We start from the raw sequence: 19,854 nt of genomic DNA on the forward strand, positions 1-19,854 counted from the left end.
TGCCACACCTTCTATCAAGCTCTGTGCAAAATTTTAAAGCATTTTAACCCACTTCTGCCAACATTTTATTTTGCGTATCGTCTGACAGTGGTACTGAGAAAAAGTGCTAGTATAACCCCACATAATGTCATAAAGTAATATATTTGGTAAAAGGTTTCACACAAGAAATATATTTATGAGCTGGGAAGCGATACCCTTACTGCCAGGCCAAGAACTGAATGCTAAAGTTCTTTACTTCTCCACAGGAACACCACCCATACACCCCCATCTTCTTGAAAATATCCAACATGGTGAGTTTGTGATAAACTCATTAAGTGTTGATCTTTTAGTTAGTTAGTTAGTCAGTTAATTAGTTAGTTAGCTAGTTAGTTAGTTAGTTAGTAGCTGTAGGCCCTGAAGCCCTATTCTACATGTTCATAGCAAGGTATACTTTTGATGACTGATGACACCAGCCTCTTATTATACTGCTTATATTAATTTCATTTACAAAACCTTACTGAAGCCAGAATTAGATGAACAGATAATATTTTAATCTGAAAAAATCCGACACTGTGTAAGATCATAACGTTGTGGAAAAGTTATTTCCACAGAGGTTAAAAAATACCTATGATAAAACATGCACTTACAAAGTTATTAGTACGCAAACACCCTTCCCTCAAAATAGAAAATGGGTTTTCAATAACCTGAAGGACCCCAACACAGAGCTGATTAAAAGATGGACAGTAAATCAGTTGTGTTTTTTGTTGGTTTTTTTTTTTTTTAATATAGGGTTGTAGAAATGATTCCTATATACATATAGTATATGACATGCAGAATTATTCTTTCATTTTTATGAAAACTGTGTTAAACTTTGGCTTTTCTCCATATTGTTTAATCTGGCCTGGTGAAATCTTGTAGAAGTATACTGTGGTATTCTCATTAATGATGTTTTTTTCATTGTCTTACTGTTAAGAAATAAATTATTTCCACATTATTCTGCAACTAGACTAGGGAGCAAAGTGTTTAGTATTATAATTGAGTTAATTGATTGAAGAAATGAAGCCTGGTATCACAGAAATTCAAAATGCATTTATTGTATAAAGAAAATTCTTGTACCTATAAGAGAATGAGATGGGGCCTTAAAGCCATAATTATAGCCATATTATATATATACATATATACATATATAAATATAGCCATAATTATAGCCACTATAAAGCCATCTTCACCCATGAAGATCTTGCTAGACTCTACCAGACTAATGCTAAGATATATGAAAAGTACCAAGCTTTATTTCTCAAATTTTGACCAGCTCACTTTTAATACGTGTATGGTCTTCTACATTTAATTAAGTACTACACATGAACAATTGTTGGAGGTGAGAAAGACCACGAGGAAATGGAAATGGCATATGCATTATGGAAGAATCAGGGAAATGTTTGAAGAGTGGAAAAACAACCTTGCCAACACCACTGCTTGTGATGACACCAATGTTTGAGGACTTTGTCATGGTAGCTCTGCTGAAATCATAAAACCTATTACGAGGTTGACTTTCCTATTTTCCTTTCATGGACTTGAAGTCTAGCAGGCATAGAGACAGTGTTCCATTGGTCAGCCTACCAAGTGGTACTGACCAATCATATTCTCCCCAGTTATCTCCTCCCTCGTTCCTACCTCCCAATGTTTATTCATATGCCTTTACCCAATCTCTGTTAGTGGATTTGCATGCTCCGCCCCATCTCCGCCCAGGTTCCAGATCCTTCCTTACCCTTCCCTATAAAACCCACCATTTTGTGTTAATGAAGTTAGATCAGCCTTGGCTGTGAAGGTGTTAAGATCTGTGTTGTGTGTCTCTTCTTGGGGCTGTGTCACAGCTTGAACCTATCCTTCCGGATCCCACCTCTAGCTTTCTCCTAACATCTAAAAGCTAGCCAAGAACCCCTGTCGCAGGTCAGGTCCCTTCCCCAACTGCAAAACTGCGACATACAATCTCAGGGATATATTTTAAAATACTTCTAGAGCAAACAAATAATCTTATGGAACACAGACTATAAAGAGGTAGGTTGCCTAAGTGTCTTTTAATTTTTCAACACGCATATGGATAAAATCAGCAGGTAAAGTAAGCAATTGTTTTATCTTTCTCATATACAGTGTTGCATAAAAAAAATGTTTTGTTTGTTTTTTTCTTTTATAATATCTTATCTATTCACTCCACTTTTTCTTATTCTAGCTAGATTGTAAGCCCTAACTTCCCTAATACTGATGGAGGACACAGATAAAATCTGTTTCAAAGAGGAAGACCACCACAGACCATAAAATGACCTCCACCTTCTATGCTTTTCAGCTGTCCAAGCAGTGGTAGATTGAGCTCTAGATACAGTCCAAGAGCAGAAATAAACTCACATATCTGTGATTAGTTGAGAATTTCAAACTAACACATATTTTGCATAAAAAGAAGTTAATGTTTGCAGGATATATATAAGGTTATGAATGCTGATTCTGCCTTTCTACATTAGAAAAAAAGATTCATATCGTCACATCCTCCATATGCAGGAAAAAATCCACCGATTTTGTAGTTTTTCAGAATCTAATTTATAAATGCTTCCCTTTCTTGTAATGCAAGTTATTACAGATTATTAGCTGAGCTCTTCTATAACAACTTCCCTTTTTATCTCCTGCAGTTGCTGGTTGTTAAACAAAACAAGACTGTTCACACTGATGAATTTTAGTGCTCTCCCTGGTATTTTGTTGATCTGGGCCAACTAGGACACCCAACCACAGTCACTGTTATTATCATACACCAGGAACCCTTTTCAGCAGGCAGTATGGACAAGAGTGCACCAGGTTTGTTTCCTCCCACTTTTCACTCAATAATGTGCCTCAACATTATTCAAACAGCCTGTGGATCCTTAAGCAACCTTAAATCGGTGCATGCTACACACACCACAACGCACTGTGGCACGTCCATTTCTCTTGTGACATGATAACACTATGCTGTTAGGCTGCAATACAACTTTCACATTATTTCATACAGTAAAAAGAGAAAAACCCCATGATAATGAAATCTGGGCTCCATTGGATTCTACACAGGCTCCAGAGGAGATACAAGGCCAAGTGTTATTATTGAGGACAATCATATGTAAAGGTATGCCAACAAAATGAATTAATAAAGTTTAGCCAAACTTAAGTATTGACTACATCCTGACAACTATTCTGATGTTTTAAAGTTTCAAATTTTAATTGTTTTCATTTCTTATCAAAAACCATTGTAGGAACACACTGAGAGAGGAGCTAGAAAGACAGCAACTTTTAAGAGGAGGATCACAGCAAGGAACAAAAAAATCTCGCAATCTGTAAAACCTACAGGAAGCCAAGTACAAAGACAGACACTGATGACCGAAGAAAGAGTTTACTGAGGTGGGACAAAAAAGTTATATCAGCAGCAGTCCTTTGAAAGGTAGTTGAGAGGTTATGTATTGAGAAATTTCTTTGATATCTGAAAAGAGATACAACAGATAGACAGGGAAGACAAGGGTACAGGATAGCAGCAATAGCACTAAGATGATGGAGCTAGAGATCTGATTCTTCCAGGCCTGGAAATAGACCTTTTTGTCTCATTAGATTTAAACAGTGAACTTCACCTCTGAGGAGTATCTTAAGAACCAGGACTCACTGGAGATGGAAGGACTGACATCTGAAGAAAATTAACAACTCCAATATAAGGAAAGAAATATTTATCTGATTACTTGTGTTGCTCATTGCACCATGTAATGATCTAAACTTTCTAATGTTCTAAACTTTCATATTTGGGCTGTTCTTTGCAATTATGACAACTAGAACTAAAGATTTTCCTCAAGTGAATTTGAGGTTACACATGAAATATTCTGCATGACTCTAATGTAGAAGCTCTTCACACTCTGAAGATGTAGTGGTTTACCAAGCCAGACTGTACTTTGCATACAAGGCTGTTATCACAGTCTTTTTCCACCATCTCCACCTTTTTACACTGAGCGTCTGAACTAAGAAAAGAAAGGAGGGCATAGGAAAATCAAGGAAGCAGAGATGCAATGATAACACCATAGAAAGTGACTACTGGAGCACTTCAGAGGATGTTCATTTATTATTCAATATTTGAGAATTCCTTTGACATATTATACATTACAAGCAGAGACAAGAGAAATGGAAGTAAAAAAAAATAGAGCAAAATCCTGTTTATATCTTAAGGCATGTTTCAATTTTCAGTTCTGCTTATATCAGCAGTCCAACTACTATAAATTTTCTAAGAAGTCATAAACTAATTAAACTCAAAGAAAATATATTGGAATGATTTGCATTTCTTACATTTCCAAAGTTACAGCAGTTAATTTGTTTATGTGGACTATCTTGATAGCCATTTCTGTTTCATTTCTCTACTGATAACTCTTGTAAATATTTTTTCTTTTGTGCCGGCTTCAAAGCTATTGCCAGTGGCAAAAAGTTATTGGTTTTTCGGTGGGTATTTCTGCTCAGTGGGTAGCAAAAATGAAAAGCAACATAGAAGACTTTTAGGGACTGAAATACAGTTATTTGCTTATGATTGGTTTGTGAAACACCAACAGATTGCAGCCCTGAAAATAAATGCAAGAAGAACCTACACATTATGCACTAACTTTCCTATGTGATCAAACTTTTTTAAACTAAAAAATCATCAAAGATGTTCGAATGCCAGAAGAAGTAAAATGTCTCCCTCTGCACTAGCTAGTCCTGACTTTCTGTCCATTGTACTCAAGGCAGAATTCCTTTTTAACTTTCATATGTTGATTCTGTGATGATACCTATTCAGATATTAAATCCATTTACAGTAATAGCACTTTTGAGGATTTACTTACAGTCACCATGTGTAATGCTAACATTGCACTTTCTCAGATATCATTTTTCTCGTTACAGCTTTCTTTACAGGATGATATTTCATGGAGGGTCAGTAGTAACTTGCAATACCACAGAACCAGACCAAGCACTCCACTTTGATGTCAATGAGGGCAGGAATTATGTAGCTGTTTCCCCCTCATGTTGGATTGCAAAGTGGTGGTTTCAACCTGACCTTTTTAAATGTCACATCAGATGTTCTAAAACAACTAAAACATGATCTGGTATCTGGCATGTTTATTTGCAACTTTAAAGACCTAAAGTCAATTCACTGGCCTGCTACAGATGTATTGTGTAATAATGGTAGGAAATAAGAAGGGTAGAGAGATAAACAGAAGGTTATATAAGGAAATTCACACTGGGATGGGATCAGTTACCCTCTGGACCTTGCTCTCTTTCTAAATAACAGCAGTGAGGAGTAAAATTTAACTTTTTTTTTTTTTTTTTTAATCCGTGACACAGGGAAAAAGGTTAATATGTATCACAAGCATGAGTGGATGAACATATTACAAATTTCCTTTTATACAGATGCCATTGAACTCATTGTGCTCCAGATTTTACAGAAAATCACAACTCTGCTTCTGTGGATATTAACATATCTTCTGATATAACATTACAGAAAAGGAATCTCTAAAGTGACAGTATCAGAAAACTGGCATACCTTTATTCCAGTTCAAGAATATTCTCCACTACTAGGTAATAAGGTCAGATCTTTGCGATAAGAGGGTAGAAGGGAAAAATGAATTGCAAATAATTTTGTGATATGAAATTTTTGTCCTGAAGAAAAAAAAAAGGAAATGAACAAAAATGCTAAGCATCCTCTAGAGAGTTGTTCTTCCTTGAAAGTAAGGTAAACTTAGTCTGTTATCAGAAGTGAGTAGTCTCAATTTATTACAGTAAGAGAATGCATAAATCCTATTGGTACTTTTGGGTAAATGTGCCCAGTGTCTGTGTAAACCCTTATTGTCCAGGAAATTTACAATACCCATTGGAGCATCCATAGTAGGCTGCATATCTTGTGATAAAAAATAGCACCAGCAAAACAGTGCTTTACAGTGCATAAGATTCTTAAATGTTCTAAGTGAACTAATCTCTGAGGGCTCAATATTTTTTTCAGCTCCTATAAAGTGTTATGCAACTTCTGAAAGAGGCCTCTAAGACATAACAAATTAGGCAGAAAGAAAGAATGATTTTTTTTTTTTTAAACTCAGAGAAGAGAGATATTATGTAAATGCACGTTTATGTATTAATGGTTTGGAATATTATAATAATGACATGTTCACATGCATTTTCCATCAAACTAACAAATTTTGACAAATATATCCACCCTTCTTTAAGCAATTGGAAAAATACTTTGATTCTTTCAGAGTAAAAATAAAAAAAAAAAAGTACAATTTTAAAATTCAGTACATAGACACAGCTCTATTGGGGAAAACTTTCATCTTTTTTCTGATTCCCTAACAGAAAATGATTTTACCCCCATATTGCCCTGGGAAGTTTTTAATGGGATATGCAAAATCATATATTTCTTATTAGGCAAAAAGTGTAAATTTGAGACACTACAAACAAATGAAGAAAAGACTAAAATATTATCAGTGACAACATCCTAAAAACAAAAAGAGGAGAACACAGACAACAATGAAATGAGTTATGTAGCATCTGATCTACAAAATAAAAGCACAACCCAGAAAGTACTTCGCACCATGTTATGATAGAAATTGCAACATTTTTCTGAGCAGAATAAATTGGAAACAACCCTGTTTTCATTATAAGATCTTCATAAGTACAACTCCCAGACAAATATAAAGGCATCTTCCCTGGGTTGGCTCTCTAAAATTGCAGGAAATTATTACAACTTAATGCATTTACTTTGTATAGCAAAGCAATTCTATTTCAGTTCTTGTTCTGTCTTCCTTACATGAGTACAGATACTGCATAAATTTGTTCTCTGCCCTCTAGTTCATACTCTTAAGCCTCTACTCTCTCTGAACAGTACTTTTTCAGTATGTAATAAAACTCAAATAGCAACAAAGAATTTCGTGTACCTTAAGAATCCAGCTGGGGAAAAGTATCATAAGCTGTCTTTTCCATTTTTTTCTTTAAAATGAAAGTTGTAACACAAACAGAATCCAGAAGGTGATTCAGGCAACTCTAAAGTTCTGCTGGACTGCATATCTGGTATAGTCCTGTGACTGTGTCCTGCCTTATATTTCCCTGAGGGTTTTAAGCTCTGCATTATAAGGGTGAATATTCAAAGAGTGGAGATTTAGCATTGTGGAGATTTTTATTTAGAAAAAGCACAGGTTCAGGCATGTGAGATAAAAGTTTAACTGCTCATGTGGTCAATTATCTAGGCTGAGGCTTTAATACTTATTTTGCCTGCTGAAGCCATAGAATATTGTTGACCTGAATCATACACATGCTGAGAATGTATATTGCTGTAGTTTATACAGGTAGATAGGAAAAAGCAAGCCCTAGATTTCAGTCAAAGTGCATAGATAAAAGCATTAACGTTTGAAAATCCAAGGCACTGCTGTAGAGCCTACTGATAATAATGGAGTAGGGTAACATTCATGCAAAAGTCTATTTGGACTTATAGACAAAAACTCTTGTTTTGGTTTATGAAAACAAGGGAAGAAAATGTCTACTGAGATTTTTATGAAGTGAAATCTTTATTCTGAAGAAATAAAAGGAGAAGATGACTGGATTCAAAGATGACTGCAAGAGGAATATAATTTTGTAGTGACAGATAGTTCTGACTACCACTTTCAATGCGACGTCAGAATTTATTTCTTATCATTCTGCAAAACATTACTGAAAACTCTCTTAAGGCAATCTCTGTAGTTTCTTCCGTTAAAGACTTAATATAGCAAACAAATAAATAAAACTCTCGATGAATGCCAGTCTTTATAGAGTTATTAAATCCAGAGGTAAAAATAGCAGCTGTCTTGTAAGAGCAGTCTGATTATTTTTAACAGCTGCTGCTCAAAAACGAGTTTTCAGAAGTGCAGACTTGTCACAGAGATAAGGAAGGCCCTTTCTGACCACCTTCTCTCAGCTATTTCCTAGAAAAGAACGCAATAGAAATTCCATTTCTGAATGGGAATAGGTGATAAATATGAAAATTGTAAATGCTAGATAACTCCATACTGTGAATGCACTTCATAAGTGTTTCAGTGATATTTTATGTATAGAATGTATCACAAAGAAAAGATTCCATTGAAAGGCACTGTTTACAGTACATTCAAAGGGTCATGTGCCAAGCAAAATAGTAGCAATGCATTTGTTTTTAAGATAAATTTCTTGTTATTACTTTAGTTAAACTGTCATTGTGTTAATTATAAGGGCAATTTGAAAGTTATGTTTTTGGAGTCTGTATGTGTGAGAAGTTTTATGAAAGTTGTTATAGGAAGCGTATAATTTTCTAGTCCTTAGGTGAAATAAAAACATAATGCACAATAGGCCTTTACCATCAAAGGACACCTTTTTCAGTTCCTTCAGCTACTTTCCCCTGTCAAATCCAATTTAGAATAGACCAAACACTGCTTTCTGCATCACTGTTCTTGGGGAAGTAATAAGAAAGCAGTAAGTGCTTACTAGTGCATACTTCTTTCCAAAGCATGACATTGTTGCATCAAAGATTTACTAAAAGTTCTCACCCTCTTATAAATCTTTGTCATAACTTATGTAGTAATAAACACATACAATACAGATCCAGAATAAAATATGTTCAAAACCATAAAATGTCAACTTCATCATGAACCACAATTTTAATACAGTTATTCAAAAGCACATCTTGATGTAAGTATCTTGTACTGAAATGAACATGGCCATGATCTTCCACATGAGATCACAGTCCAATACTCTATGACTTTATTCGAAATTTCAACAAAATACAAAAATGCATAACAGGACACCTCTTTTATTTCAGGAGCAACTGTCTGGCTTTTGCTATAATGTTCCATCACAATCTGAGTGGGATTGACATGCTAATCTGGGAAAAGTCTGGTGTTTCACCTAAAGAATATTTTTAATATATTAATTAGTCCTTCAAATTTTATAGTTTTTGATAGGATTGATATATATTTTACTGATCTCTTTTGGAACTAGAATATGAAATACACTAATCTAGTCCGAACAAATAGCATGACTTAATATTATCCTTCTACTGTAAATATAGTGAAATGTTGGAACAGATTCTTTAGGAAAATTATAGTCTCCTTCCCTGAAAGATTTTACAGATAAAAATGTCTCTAAAAAATAGTTTCAATATCACTGTAACTACCATATGTACCTATGACAGAGTTAATGCTTTTCATCAGAGATGTCTGGTGATCTGTAAGATCAGAAGGTGTTCCACAGCACTACAAATATATAATTGTAAAATAAAGCCAAATTCCCCACACTTCCTACATACAAACAGGTATAAAAATAAAACCACACGATACACACACACACACAAAAGCTCAAGAGGAGAACTCAGAAAAACATTTAAGGTTTAATCTTATTTCCATCAGATTGCAAAATGCAATACTCAACCAAAACTAAGTCTAATTTAGGTTTGGGTTTTGAAAAGATTGGGTGGTTTCTTGGATTCAAGAAATGTTCGGAAGCACTTGGTTTGGTTATTCTGAAAACCATTTTCCTTCTGGGCCTATGTGATACGAATTTCTGATTGTAATTTTCAGGCATACTTTGTTAGGAAAGGCATGAAGCAATAGACTATCATCCAGGAAGCACCGAAGGACATACTCTTGATGTCCTATCTGTAAAAGTAAGCATGAATTCCAATTTTTATGCCCCTTAAATTTTTATATTCTCCTCTAAGCAATAATTGGCAATAAACTTGACAGTACCCAGTACCCTACTTCACCTAGAAATAGGCTAAATTGCCAACATCTTTTTCATTTATCCACTTTTAAAAAACATTCCTGAATGTATGAAGGATAAATGTTAAAATTAAGTGGAATATAAAATAAAATGCAATATCTGTTTATTTGTAGTTTGCACTATGTTGTATATGCATGCCCTTGATATGCTACAAGTGATGACATACTACAGTTTACCCTTTCTGTCAAGAAACACATGGAAATTGTTCTCTTCAGTTCAGACAACTCAGACTGTACAGAGATCCATTTCTTTGAGATTTATATGTTTGATTTACCTTCATTGTTCCTTAGAGTAAAGTTGGGATTCAAAGAAAGCCCTTCATCAAGAGAAAAATGGAATCTTGCTCCATTTGCAGAGTTATCTTTGTCAGTTGCACTGATAGTCTGAATTACCTGAAACAAAAATTAACAGTGAATGTGTTGAAACATTAACTTGACCCATATGGTGCCTGACCTCATGCTCAAGCTTACCTTTTTTTAGTTTTCTACTTGGCTGTTGCTAAATTCAACAGATGAAACAACTGGGTCATTAGCTTGATTTCTCTAGCATGAAATATTTTAGAAACCACACTTCACAGTTATATAAAAACATCTAAAGGATCTATACTTTTTGATGCTTTGATATGCTCAGGACCTGGTACAGAGGCTATCACCATCGGCACTGCATCTTGATAACTTTGTGAATTATGTCTTCAGCTAAAGATTAGCTTTTATGGAACCAAAAGGCAGGCTGAACCAGGAGGTCTATGTGAAGCATCCTCTGCCTGCCATCATAATAATTAGATGCATGTCAGTATTGGTTAGGAAAAATAATTATCTAAAATGGCAGGTATATAGTGGTAGGTAAATATCTATCTGTTTAAAATTCCTTTCAAGAGTCAGTTTAAATTGCCAGAGAACAGAACAGGAAGAACAACAGCCACTCCAGGGTTTAGTTTGGTTTGCCCAAAAAGGACCAGAACTAGATCTAGCAACGACATATGAGAGAGGTACTTTTGAAAGGTAGGGCTTTGCCTTCAAAAGCCATGGTGGTTTTTAATATTTACTTTCAACTAAAATTGATTCAAGGTTTTGGAATGTGGGACCAAACAGCATTTCTACTTCTGCTTTAATTTTCATGCTGGATCTTGAAACTCAAGTGCTAAAGTGGAATCCAATAAAGGTTGTTCTTGTGATATAGGCAGTGAAGCCCACAAAAACTGCTGCACAGAGCTGACAGATATCCTGAAGGAAATGTAAAAGGGGGAGGGAAAGTGTTCTTTTCATAGGAATTTTTCTGTTCAGAGTTCAGCTTTAGTCTGTCTGGACTGAACCTAAAGCATAAACGTTGCAGGCTCAAGTGGTTTGAACAGTTTCAAAACTGAAAGACAGCACACCGTTCCCTACCTCCCTACTTTCTTTCTCACATAAGAGCAGCAAAACAAATACATTTTGAAGCCGTGTGTCGATTTGCGCTGGGGCAGAGTCAATTTTCTTCACAGTAACCAGTATGGGGCTGTGGGTTTGATTTATGCTGGAAACAGTTTGGTCGCAGAATAGTTTTGATATTGCTGAGCAGTGCTTAGACAGTGTCAAGGGCTTTTCTGCTCTTTGTATCACCCCGCTTGCAAGAGGATTGGGAGTGCAGAAGTTGTGAGGGGACAGAGCGAGGACAGCTGACCCCAACTGATCCAAAGGATATTCAAGACCATGTGGTGTTAGGCTCACATATAAAGCTGGGGGAAGAAGAAGGAAGGTGGGGGGATGTTTGGAGTGATAGTGTTTGTCTTCCTAAGTCACTGTTGTGATGTGTGATAGTGCCCTGCCCTCCTGGTGATGGCCAAACACCTGCCTGTCCATGGGAAGTGGTGAATTAATTCCCTGTTTTGTTTCCTTGCACATGTAGCTTTTGCTTTACCAATAAACTATCTTCATCTCAACCCATGAGTTCTCTCACTTTTACTTTCCCAATTCTCTCCCTCATCCCACTGTAGGGGAGTAGGTGAGCAGCTGCGTGTGGCTGAGATGCCAGTTGGGGTTAAACCATGACCACTCAATAGGATATAATGTTTATTCTACTTACTATATACAATAAAGTACATTTTATTGACAACACACACTTGAGACAATAATATTTAGGATGGTTGCCAAGAATACTTTAAGAGTTTTTCATAATACTTTTTTGCTGAAGTGTAGCAGAGTAAGATCAATCTTAAACAATTCGCAATACCTATAATTGCGCAGTTTACTAAAGTCATGGCAATATTCGTTAAAAAGTTTGGCAAAAGCTAATTGTTCACTACTGAGTTTTGCAAAGGGGCAAAACTGTTAGTGAAGCTACCATTCAAAAACAGAGATAAAAGATTTTCTTAGCTAGATATATTTAGTTCATCATTTTGAAATGGTATGAGCTACAACAAGGAAATGGAAGAAAAAAAGGGGTGATTTAAGAATATGTTCAAAAGAATCAATTTCTGTTATTATTCAAATAGTAAAAAAACTGTTAAATGTCATTTGAGCTGTAAAAACTTCAGATAAGACCATAAAATATATTAATTTACGAAATATTATTTTAAAATCCTCAAAGCTGTTAATCAGAGAAATATAAGTCAATTTGCTGTGCACATTCAGCTTTTATTAGACAGTCTAGTAGATAAATTTTGTGGTGTGCCCTCTCCTACATAAAACGTTCAGTGACATTTTAGAGAATCTTGCATCAAAAGCATGCAAAAGAAATACATTTAATCGAGGCTTCAGTGCCACAGGACTAGTTCAAAAATTATTTGGGTTTAAGACTAACTTTATAACTCAAAATATACTGTCTACATTCCCTAATTTCACACATAGAAATTCACGTGGCCACAGAATTCACCCATATATGGAAAAAATATAGCACCAGATGTTATACAAATTATGCTTTTCCATGTAGAATATAAACACTATGCTTAATAGGACAGATCAGAACATTTTTAGAGAGTTGTTTTTAAAAAGAAAGTTCACATTCTTTCAAAAAGATCTACAAGACATTCACTCAGAGGTAAGAAACAAAATATGTGTCCTTTTGACACTGAAATGTACTGTTAAACCTTTTCTGTTTAATTTGCCAACTACTTAATAACCTATTAGCAAACATTAACAGTCACCTTACCAAAGCTGATTAAAATAAAAATGTAGACACATAACCTTAGCTGCAGTTGACAGCACTGATAGAATGAAACTGAAAGGTTATGCTTTTTTTTAAAGGTAAGACTTGGCAAGATAAGGGAATTCCAAGAACTGAGGAGACCTAATTACAGAGGACAGAGAGCAGGTGCTAAATTTTCCTCAGATCCTTTTTTAGAACTGCATCAATAAACAAGAAAATATGCACACGACAAACACATAGTAGAGGCATTCCTTGCCATCTAACATTGATTTCCTTTGTGGAAGACTGCAAAATGTCATTTTCCTATATTGGCTAAATTTCACAATCATTCACAATATCAGTATATGTCTAAAAGTCAGTATTCTCCAAGTCTGAACGTCATTTAAGATAAAATCAGACCTGTTTTATTGACTTTAATATATGATATCTACCAGGCTTTACCTGGAATCTGTTGTAGATACTTGGTCTATCATCTCAACAATACAATTACTAAGGGGAATAAAGCTGTCAGTACATCATGTCCTCTTAGTTTTAAGTATACTACACAAAGTTGGTCCAGCCTTTGACATTAAAGGACTGCTTGTAGAATCCCTCCTGGTAACATTAGTCTCGGCTGTTAAACCACCATGTTACAGAACTATGGAGTCATTCTCACTTGTAACAGTAGCTCAGAGAGAAATACAACGCTGACCCAAATAGGGAGTGACTGCTATTGTATCTCATAAAGATCTCTCTCATATGTTACCATTTGTAAAACTACTATTGGAGAATTAAAACTGATAATAAACATTAGCTTCGAGTTTTTCTGGGAATAATAGGTTAGTGTCGTTTGTGAATATACCAATATAGAATACTTGCAAAAAACCTTTATATGATTTATTGAAGCAACCAAAAATGCCATAATCTGGACTCCTGAGGCAGACAAAGTCTTCAAAAGGCTGAAACAAGAACTCATGAAGGCCCCAGCATCAGGTTTACCTAATGTAACAAAACCATTTTAGCTGTTCTCACATGAACGGCAGAGAATGGCCCTAGAAGTCTTGGCTCAGCAACTGGGACCATATAAAGGAGCTGTAGCTTACTTCTCCAAACAGCTGAATGAAGTGAGCAAGGGATGGCCCACCTGCCCAAAAGCAGTAGCTACAGTAATCATGAACATAGAAGAAGCCAGAAAGTTTACAATGGGCCAGAAAATGGCTGATAGTGTCCCACGCTGTATCAGCAGTACTGGAGCAAAAAAGGTGGCCATTGGCTGTCACCTTCCCGATTCCTGAAATACCAGGTGATCCTGGCTGAATCAAATGATGTAACCATTCAAGTGACTAATGTTGTCAAGCCAGCTTCATTCCTAGAAGGGAGAATATCAGCAGAACCAATTGAGCATGACTGTCTAGAGACCACTGAAGTAGTGTACTCCAGTTGCCCAGACCTCAAAGAAGAACCATACCCGGATGCAGACAACTGGTTCTCAGATGGCAGCAGTTTCGTGAGACAAAGAATATGAATGGTTGGTTGTGTGATAACCACAACAGAACAGATAATTGAATCAAACCCTTTACCTGCAAGAACCTCAGTGTAAAAGCAGAACTGATAACTCTTACCCGAGCCCTTGAATTAGCAAGAGGAAAACAAATAAACATATGGACAATTCTAAATATGCCTTTTCCATTGTACATGCCTATGAAACAATCTAAAAGGAAAGGGGACTATTGACTGCCCAAGGAAAAACTGTAAAACATACAGAAAATATTCTACAGTTGCTAGAAGCTGTCCAACTCCCAGCACAAGTGGCCATAATGCATTGCACCTGAAGAGTAACACCATCCCAGAAATAGGTAATAAAAAAAGCTGATGTCAGGAGACCAATTTACAATAGTATCAAGCTTTACCTATTACTCTAATAAGTCTAAGAGTTAAGTCTCGGTCGAAACAAAAACTGAGTCCATTTGAAATCTTGTATGGTAGGCTTTATGCAATGCAGATTGTAAACAGCCAAGCTGTAGATCAAATAGGCAATCAGTACGTATATGATCATGTTATAGTTGCAGGAAAACATTTTGATAAAAATGCTACAGTGGTAATAGACCACCAACCCAAACAGCCTAACTGTAAATTGCAAGTGTACGTTAAGAATCTTTTAGGAAAACCCCTGTAAGAAACGTGGTAATGACCTTTCCAAGTGCTGCTGACCACCTTCACTGCAATCTGGATAAAAAAACCGACCCACCTGGATCCACTACTCCCAAGTCAAGAAAACCCCAGAGAATAGCTAAGAGGACTCCTGAGGAAACCCGATACCATGGACTGGTGACCCCCCCATGGTGATTCTTGGACTCTTGATAAGTATAACCCTATCCCAAAACCCTGTTCTAAAATAGCCATGGTCTAATGCACATATTGTCGAGTCACTCTTCGACAACAAGCCGATTCTAGTCATTTATGTTTTGCATAACAACCAGTCTTATACGAAACATGACTGCAATAAAGTCCAAAGACAGACACCATAATAAGAGAAAAAAGGAGACGAAATTCAGGTAAGATACAAAGATACTAATACATTGATGCAGGAGACAGAACAAATCAAACTAACAATAATGTTGTTCCTGTAACTACTAAGCAATTAATTGAAGTTAATTACAACCCATATCATAATGTACCTAAATTACAAACAGGCATGAATGTTAGTCTACTTAAAGCAATGCTTAAGCAACCTGACATAGAGAGACTAGTTCAAAAGGTGAACCAAATGGCCCAGTGCATGCTTTGGCAATTGAAGCATGACTCCAAAAACATAAAGTCTATTTTAGCTGATGTAGAACATGAAGGAAAACACCATTGATGCAATATTTTTACCGGGTACTCCCCTGCAGCAACACAAGTGTTTCACTATCTAATGCATCCAATATTAATCTTAACAGGAGCACTAATTCTGCTCTCCATCCTTAATGTCTGGCTGTGATTCAGATTAAGTGTCATAGTCAAGAGGATGCAAATAATTCGGGCAATAATACACACATATCAACACCCTGGATCTATGGAACTTGATGAAGGAATTCGTAAGTTCTAAGAAAATGGGGGAAATGAAACAGAGCAGGGCCCTGAAGGAGTTAACTCAGAATACATGCTCTGAGTAAAAGAACTAAAAGAACCAAAATTCAAGGCTAGTGGAAGATAACACCTGGCCAAAGAATGCTAACACACTAACACAAAGAACACAGGGAAATAAAGAACACCAAAAATGCTAACACACATACCTAAATAGACATAAGGAAGGGTTCCTTATGGAATAAGTGGCAAAATAAGGGCATGAATCCAAAATCTTGCAAAATTCACCATCAGGAAGACAGCCAACTAAGAAAGTTGAAAAGTTCAAAGCGAGGAAGACTTTGAAGATGAAGAAACAGGAACGACCCCCGAAACAGCACCCCAAAAGGACAACTCCGCCCAGACTCTGCCCAGGTTCCACCTGCTATGAATATGATAATGAAATGTTGCAATAATATGAATATGCATGTAAAAAATGATGTAATCTCTCACAAAACTGTATAAATACCTGACTTTACACTGATAACTTTGGGCTAGTTTTGTCCAGTGCAAGTTGGCTAGCCCCCAACGTTGCTCTCTAATAAATACCTTTTGTTGCTTAAAGACTCAAAACTGTCTCTGAGCAGTTTTCAATGTGTCTTTTCGTGCATCACTTACCAGCAACAACATCCCTCATAAATAGCATTTCTGAGCTAGCTTCACTGCATGCTTAAGCTTATTATTGGTTATAACAATTTAATATTTATTGTTAAATTTAAAAAATACCATAATAAGTTGAAAGAAACTGCAATTAATGCTTAAGAGATTTTATCTTTTTTTTTTTTTCCCCCCCAATATTTTACAGGTTCTAATTCTTCTATATTTGGCTTTATTGGAGGTTTTCAGAACACTATTTTTATTTTATAAGGATTTAATAGGAGATATTCAGTTAACAGACAGATCGACTTAGATTTTCCAGGGCTTTGAATGAGGTGTCTCAATAACAGCACTGAAGAAAGCTATGCAGTTATTGAATAACAGGGAAGGTCCTTGTGCATATAATTGCTCAAAAGACATAGATTCTCTTCTGTAAATTGTCTATTCCACAAGAAGAGAAAGTCACAGAAATTTCCTGTTTATGTTTGGCCATTTGTTGGTAAACGTAATAATAAATGTCTTACAGAAGTATGTATATCAGCCCACTAAATCTACTTGTGATACTGAATTAATCAAGGAAGAAAAAAGAAAGGGCTGACACTAAAGACTTTCCAATACTCAGTAGTCACAGTCAAAGACAGGTGAAATTAATTATACTTAGACATAAAGTCTTAACTTCATATACATGATGATGATCTCTGAGCTGACTATTACTTTTAATAATATTGGTGCTATGGCAGCCAATTTTTTGCATTCAGTGCTTACTAGTGGTTAAAAAGCAAAGCTACTTTTAGAAATTGCTGCGAAAGTACTAAAGAGCAGAGATCATCACATACTATGAAGCATAAACTATTATAAGAATTATAAACTACTGCATACTGGCATCTTGAATCTTGATTCCCCCTCAAGGTGAATAGAGAGGAATTGGAGAAAGTTCAAAGGAAGAAAAGATGAATGATCAAAAGTCTAAAAGGGATTTATTATGGCTTGTCCCGGTTAAGCAGGACTCTTCAGTCTGGACAAGGGATGGCTAAGGGGCAATGTGCTAGGGATTTATGCATAGCACAGTGATAAGACATACAGATCAATTGCATTTTCTCTGTCTCCCTCAACACAAGAACTGGTAAACATCAATTGAATACAGCATAGGGAGATTAAAAAAAAAAAAAAAAAAAAAAAAGAGGTGGTAGGTCTTATTGAAGCATCCAGTTAAACTGTAAAATTACAAGGTAATAGATATCAAAAGGTTATGCTGACTGTGGGAAAAGCTAGGTAGATTCATATGCCATGGTTATTAAAGGATTATTAAAAACACAGAAACCACATTTGAGTCAGGAAATGATCTGCAAGTGATCTGAGACCAGGGAAGTTCTTGGGTAAGTATCACACATGCTTGCCATGTTCTTATACTGCTCTTTAGGTGTCAGCTTTTGGACATTGTAAGAGTGAAGATAACTTTCATCAGGCAATAGTCAGATGAAATACATAATTTTTATGATCTAAGCTTTAAAATTTAAGAAATATGCCACTATGCATTTATGTACACTGCTTTTAAAGATTTGATGAAAAAAATGTTATTACTAGTAATATATTCTTCAGGAAAGATATGAGCTCATAATTGAAACATACAACCTGTGCAATAATGCAAAACTAGCATAGTGTGGTGGGTAAAAACTCACTCTATGCAGAAAAGCAAAGACGCTTGGTAAAATTGTCAAACCCTGGAGAGCAGTGAAATGCATTGATCACAGGAGCAGTGGCTAGAATATGATTCAGCTATTTACTCTCATTCGAACCCTCCCCATGCTCATAGTTGTGAAAAACTCATTCAACATCTCTTCTATAATGACCCTGCATAGACAAGGACAATCAACCTTCAAAAAATTAGGGTGCCAGCCATGTTTGTGAACCATTTCAGTGAGCTTTATTTGAAACCTTGCTACTATTTGGCATTTAGATGAGAAATGTTAAATCTGCTTCATTCACTTTGCTCAGGATAGTGGCTTGTCAAATTCTATCACTTTCCTGACAAGATTAAAGTTTTACTTGCTTTCACAGAAGAGAGTTTGGGTATTCTTTTTGCAGTAACAAGAAAAATTTTCTCCATCCTTCATCACAGTTAAAAAGTTGAATCAAATGTGAAATGATAAAATGAAATCAAAAAGAATTATGACATGTGTTCCCCAAATCAAACTTCTGACATGTTACATTAACAAAGTAATTGTTCTTTATCACTGGGACAAAGATAACTGTGAGAGTTACCTGACCAGGCTTTGCATTTTCACAGACGACTACATCATAATCTCTGGCAAGCTCTGGAGGATTGTCATTGACATCCAGGATTCTAATACCAACTGGAACGTGGCTCACTAGTTCAGGATTGTCTGCAAAACACACAAGGATGTATTAAGCCCTTTGAAGTACTCAATATTCCTTGACATCCTCAATTTAAAAGTTGTTTATTACAGAAATTTAGGTAGCAACATATTAAAATACGTTCGCTGTGCTTCACTAACTTTTGAAAAAATAGTAATTAAAAAGAGTAGGAAGTATGGTATGAGTCCTAAGTCACTTGAGTCAGATGCAAGTTATGATCAGTTGCTTTGCAATGAAAGTGAAAGTGTCATCATAGTATTGAATTAAATCTAATGCAAAAAAAGTTAAAGCATTTTTTCTTTTTCACAGTTCCTTAAAGAGTTGGTAAAATAAAATACAAACATAATAATAAAATATGAATGCATAAGCCTCTCCCAAACTTGAATTCTGATTTTTCACAAGTTATACTGTTTCTCAAAGTAGTTACCGAGTCTGTTTTTTGCAGAAAGAAACCAGTGTCTCAGTCTATGATGTGTACTTTCATGAGAGTTCACCCTCAGAAAAATTTCACCCTCAAAAAAGCACAATAAATAGAATCCTTTCAATGAGAATACACTTTCCATACCAAAATGGAAAAAAAGCCCGACAATTCTTTTCAATCCATAATACCCTTGTTCTTACTTCTAAATAATGTGATTTTATTTTATTGAAAGAATTATGCATTTAAACTTTTTATAATTAACTAATATACACCTTCTGAAGTCCATATAATTATCAATCAATTAGATGACAAACTTCATCTTTCATTCACCAGTTAAATGAGACTATGAGTAGAAGACAGCAAAGTCACTGTTCAAATGCAATAAAATGGGGTATCACACACACTGACATACAAAAAATTCATGTCCCTGTGAGTGTTCATGAGAAGCAAAGGCAAAAAAAAAAAAAAAAAAAGAGAGA

General features: G+C 35.6%; 1 protein-coding gene across 11 annotated transcripts in view; it reads right to left on the reverse strand.

The window, feature by feature from the left end:
• Positions 1 to 19,854, reverse strand: part of CDH18 (cadherin 18) — a 502,361-nt gene that overhangs the window by 11,621 nt on the left and 470,886 nt on the right. For all 11 annotated transcript variants that reach the window (XM_050330958.1, XM_050330968.1, XM_050331011.1 and 8 more), the window contains 2 exons: positions 18,841 to 18,962; positions 10,049 to 10,166 (listed from right to left, as the gene is read on the reverse strand). In XM_050330958.1, the coding sequence (XP_050186915.1) occupies positions 10,049 to 10,166; positions 18,841 to 18,962 (240 nt within the window). The remainder of the gene's footprint in view (positions 1 to 10,048; positions 10,167 to 18,840; positions 18,963 to 19,854) is intronic.

This window comes from Myiozetetes cayanensis, unplaced genomic scaffold (genome assembly GCF_022539395.1).
Source record: "Myiozetetes cayanensis isolate MyiCay16 unplaced genomic scaffold, myiCay2020 scf1, whole genome shotgun sequence".
NCBI classification, from domain to species: Eukaryota; Metazoa; Chordata; class Aves; order Passeriformes; family Tyrannidae; genus Myiozetetes; species Myiozetetes cayanensis.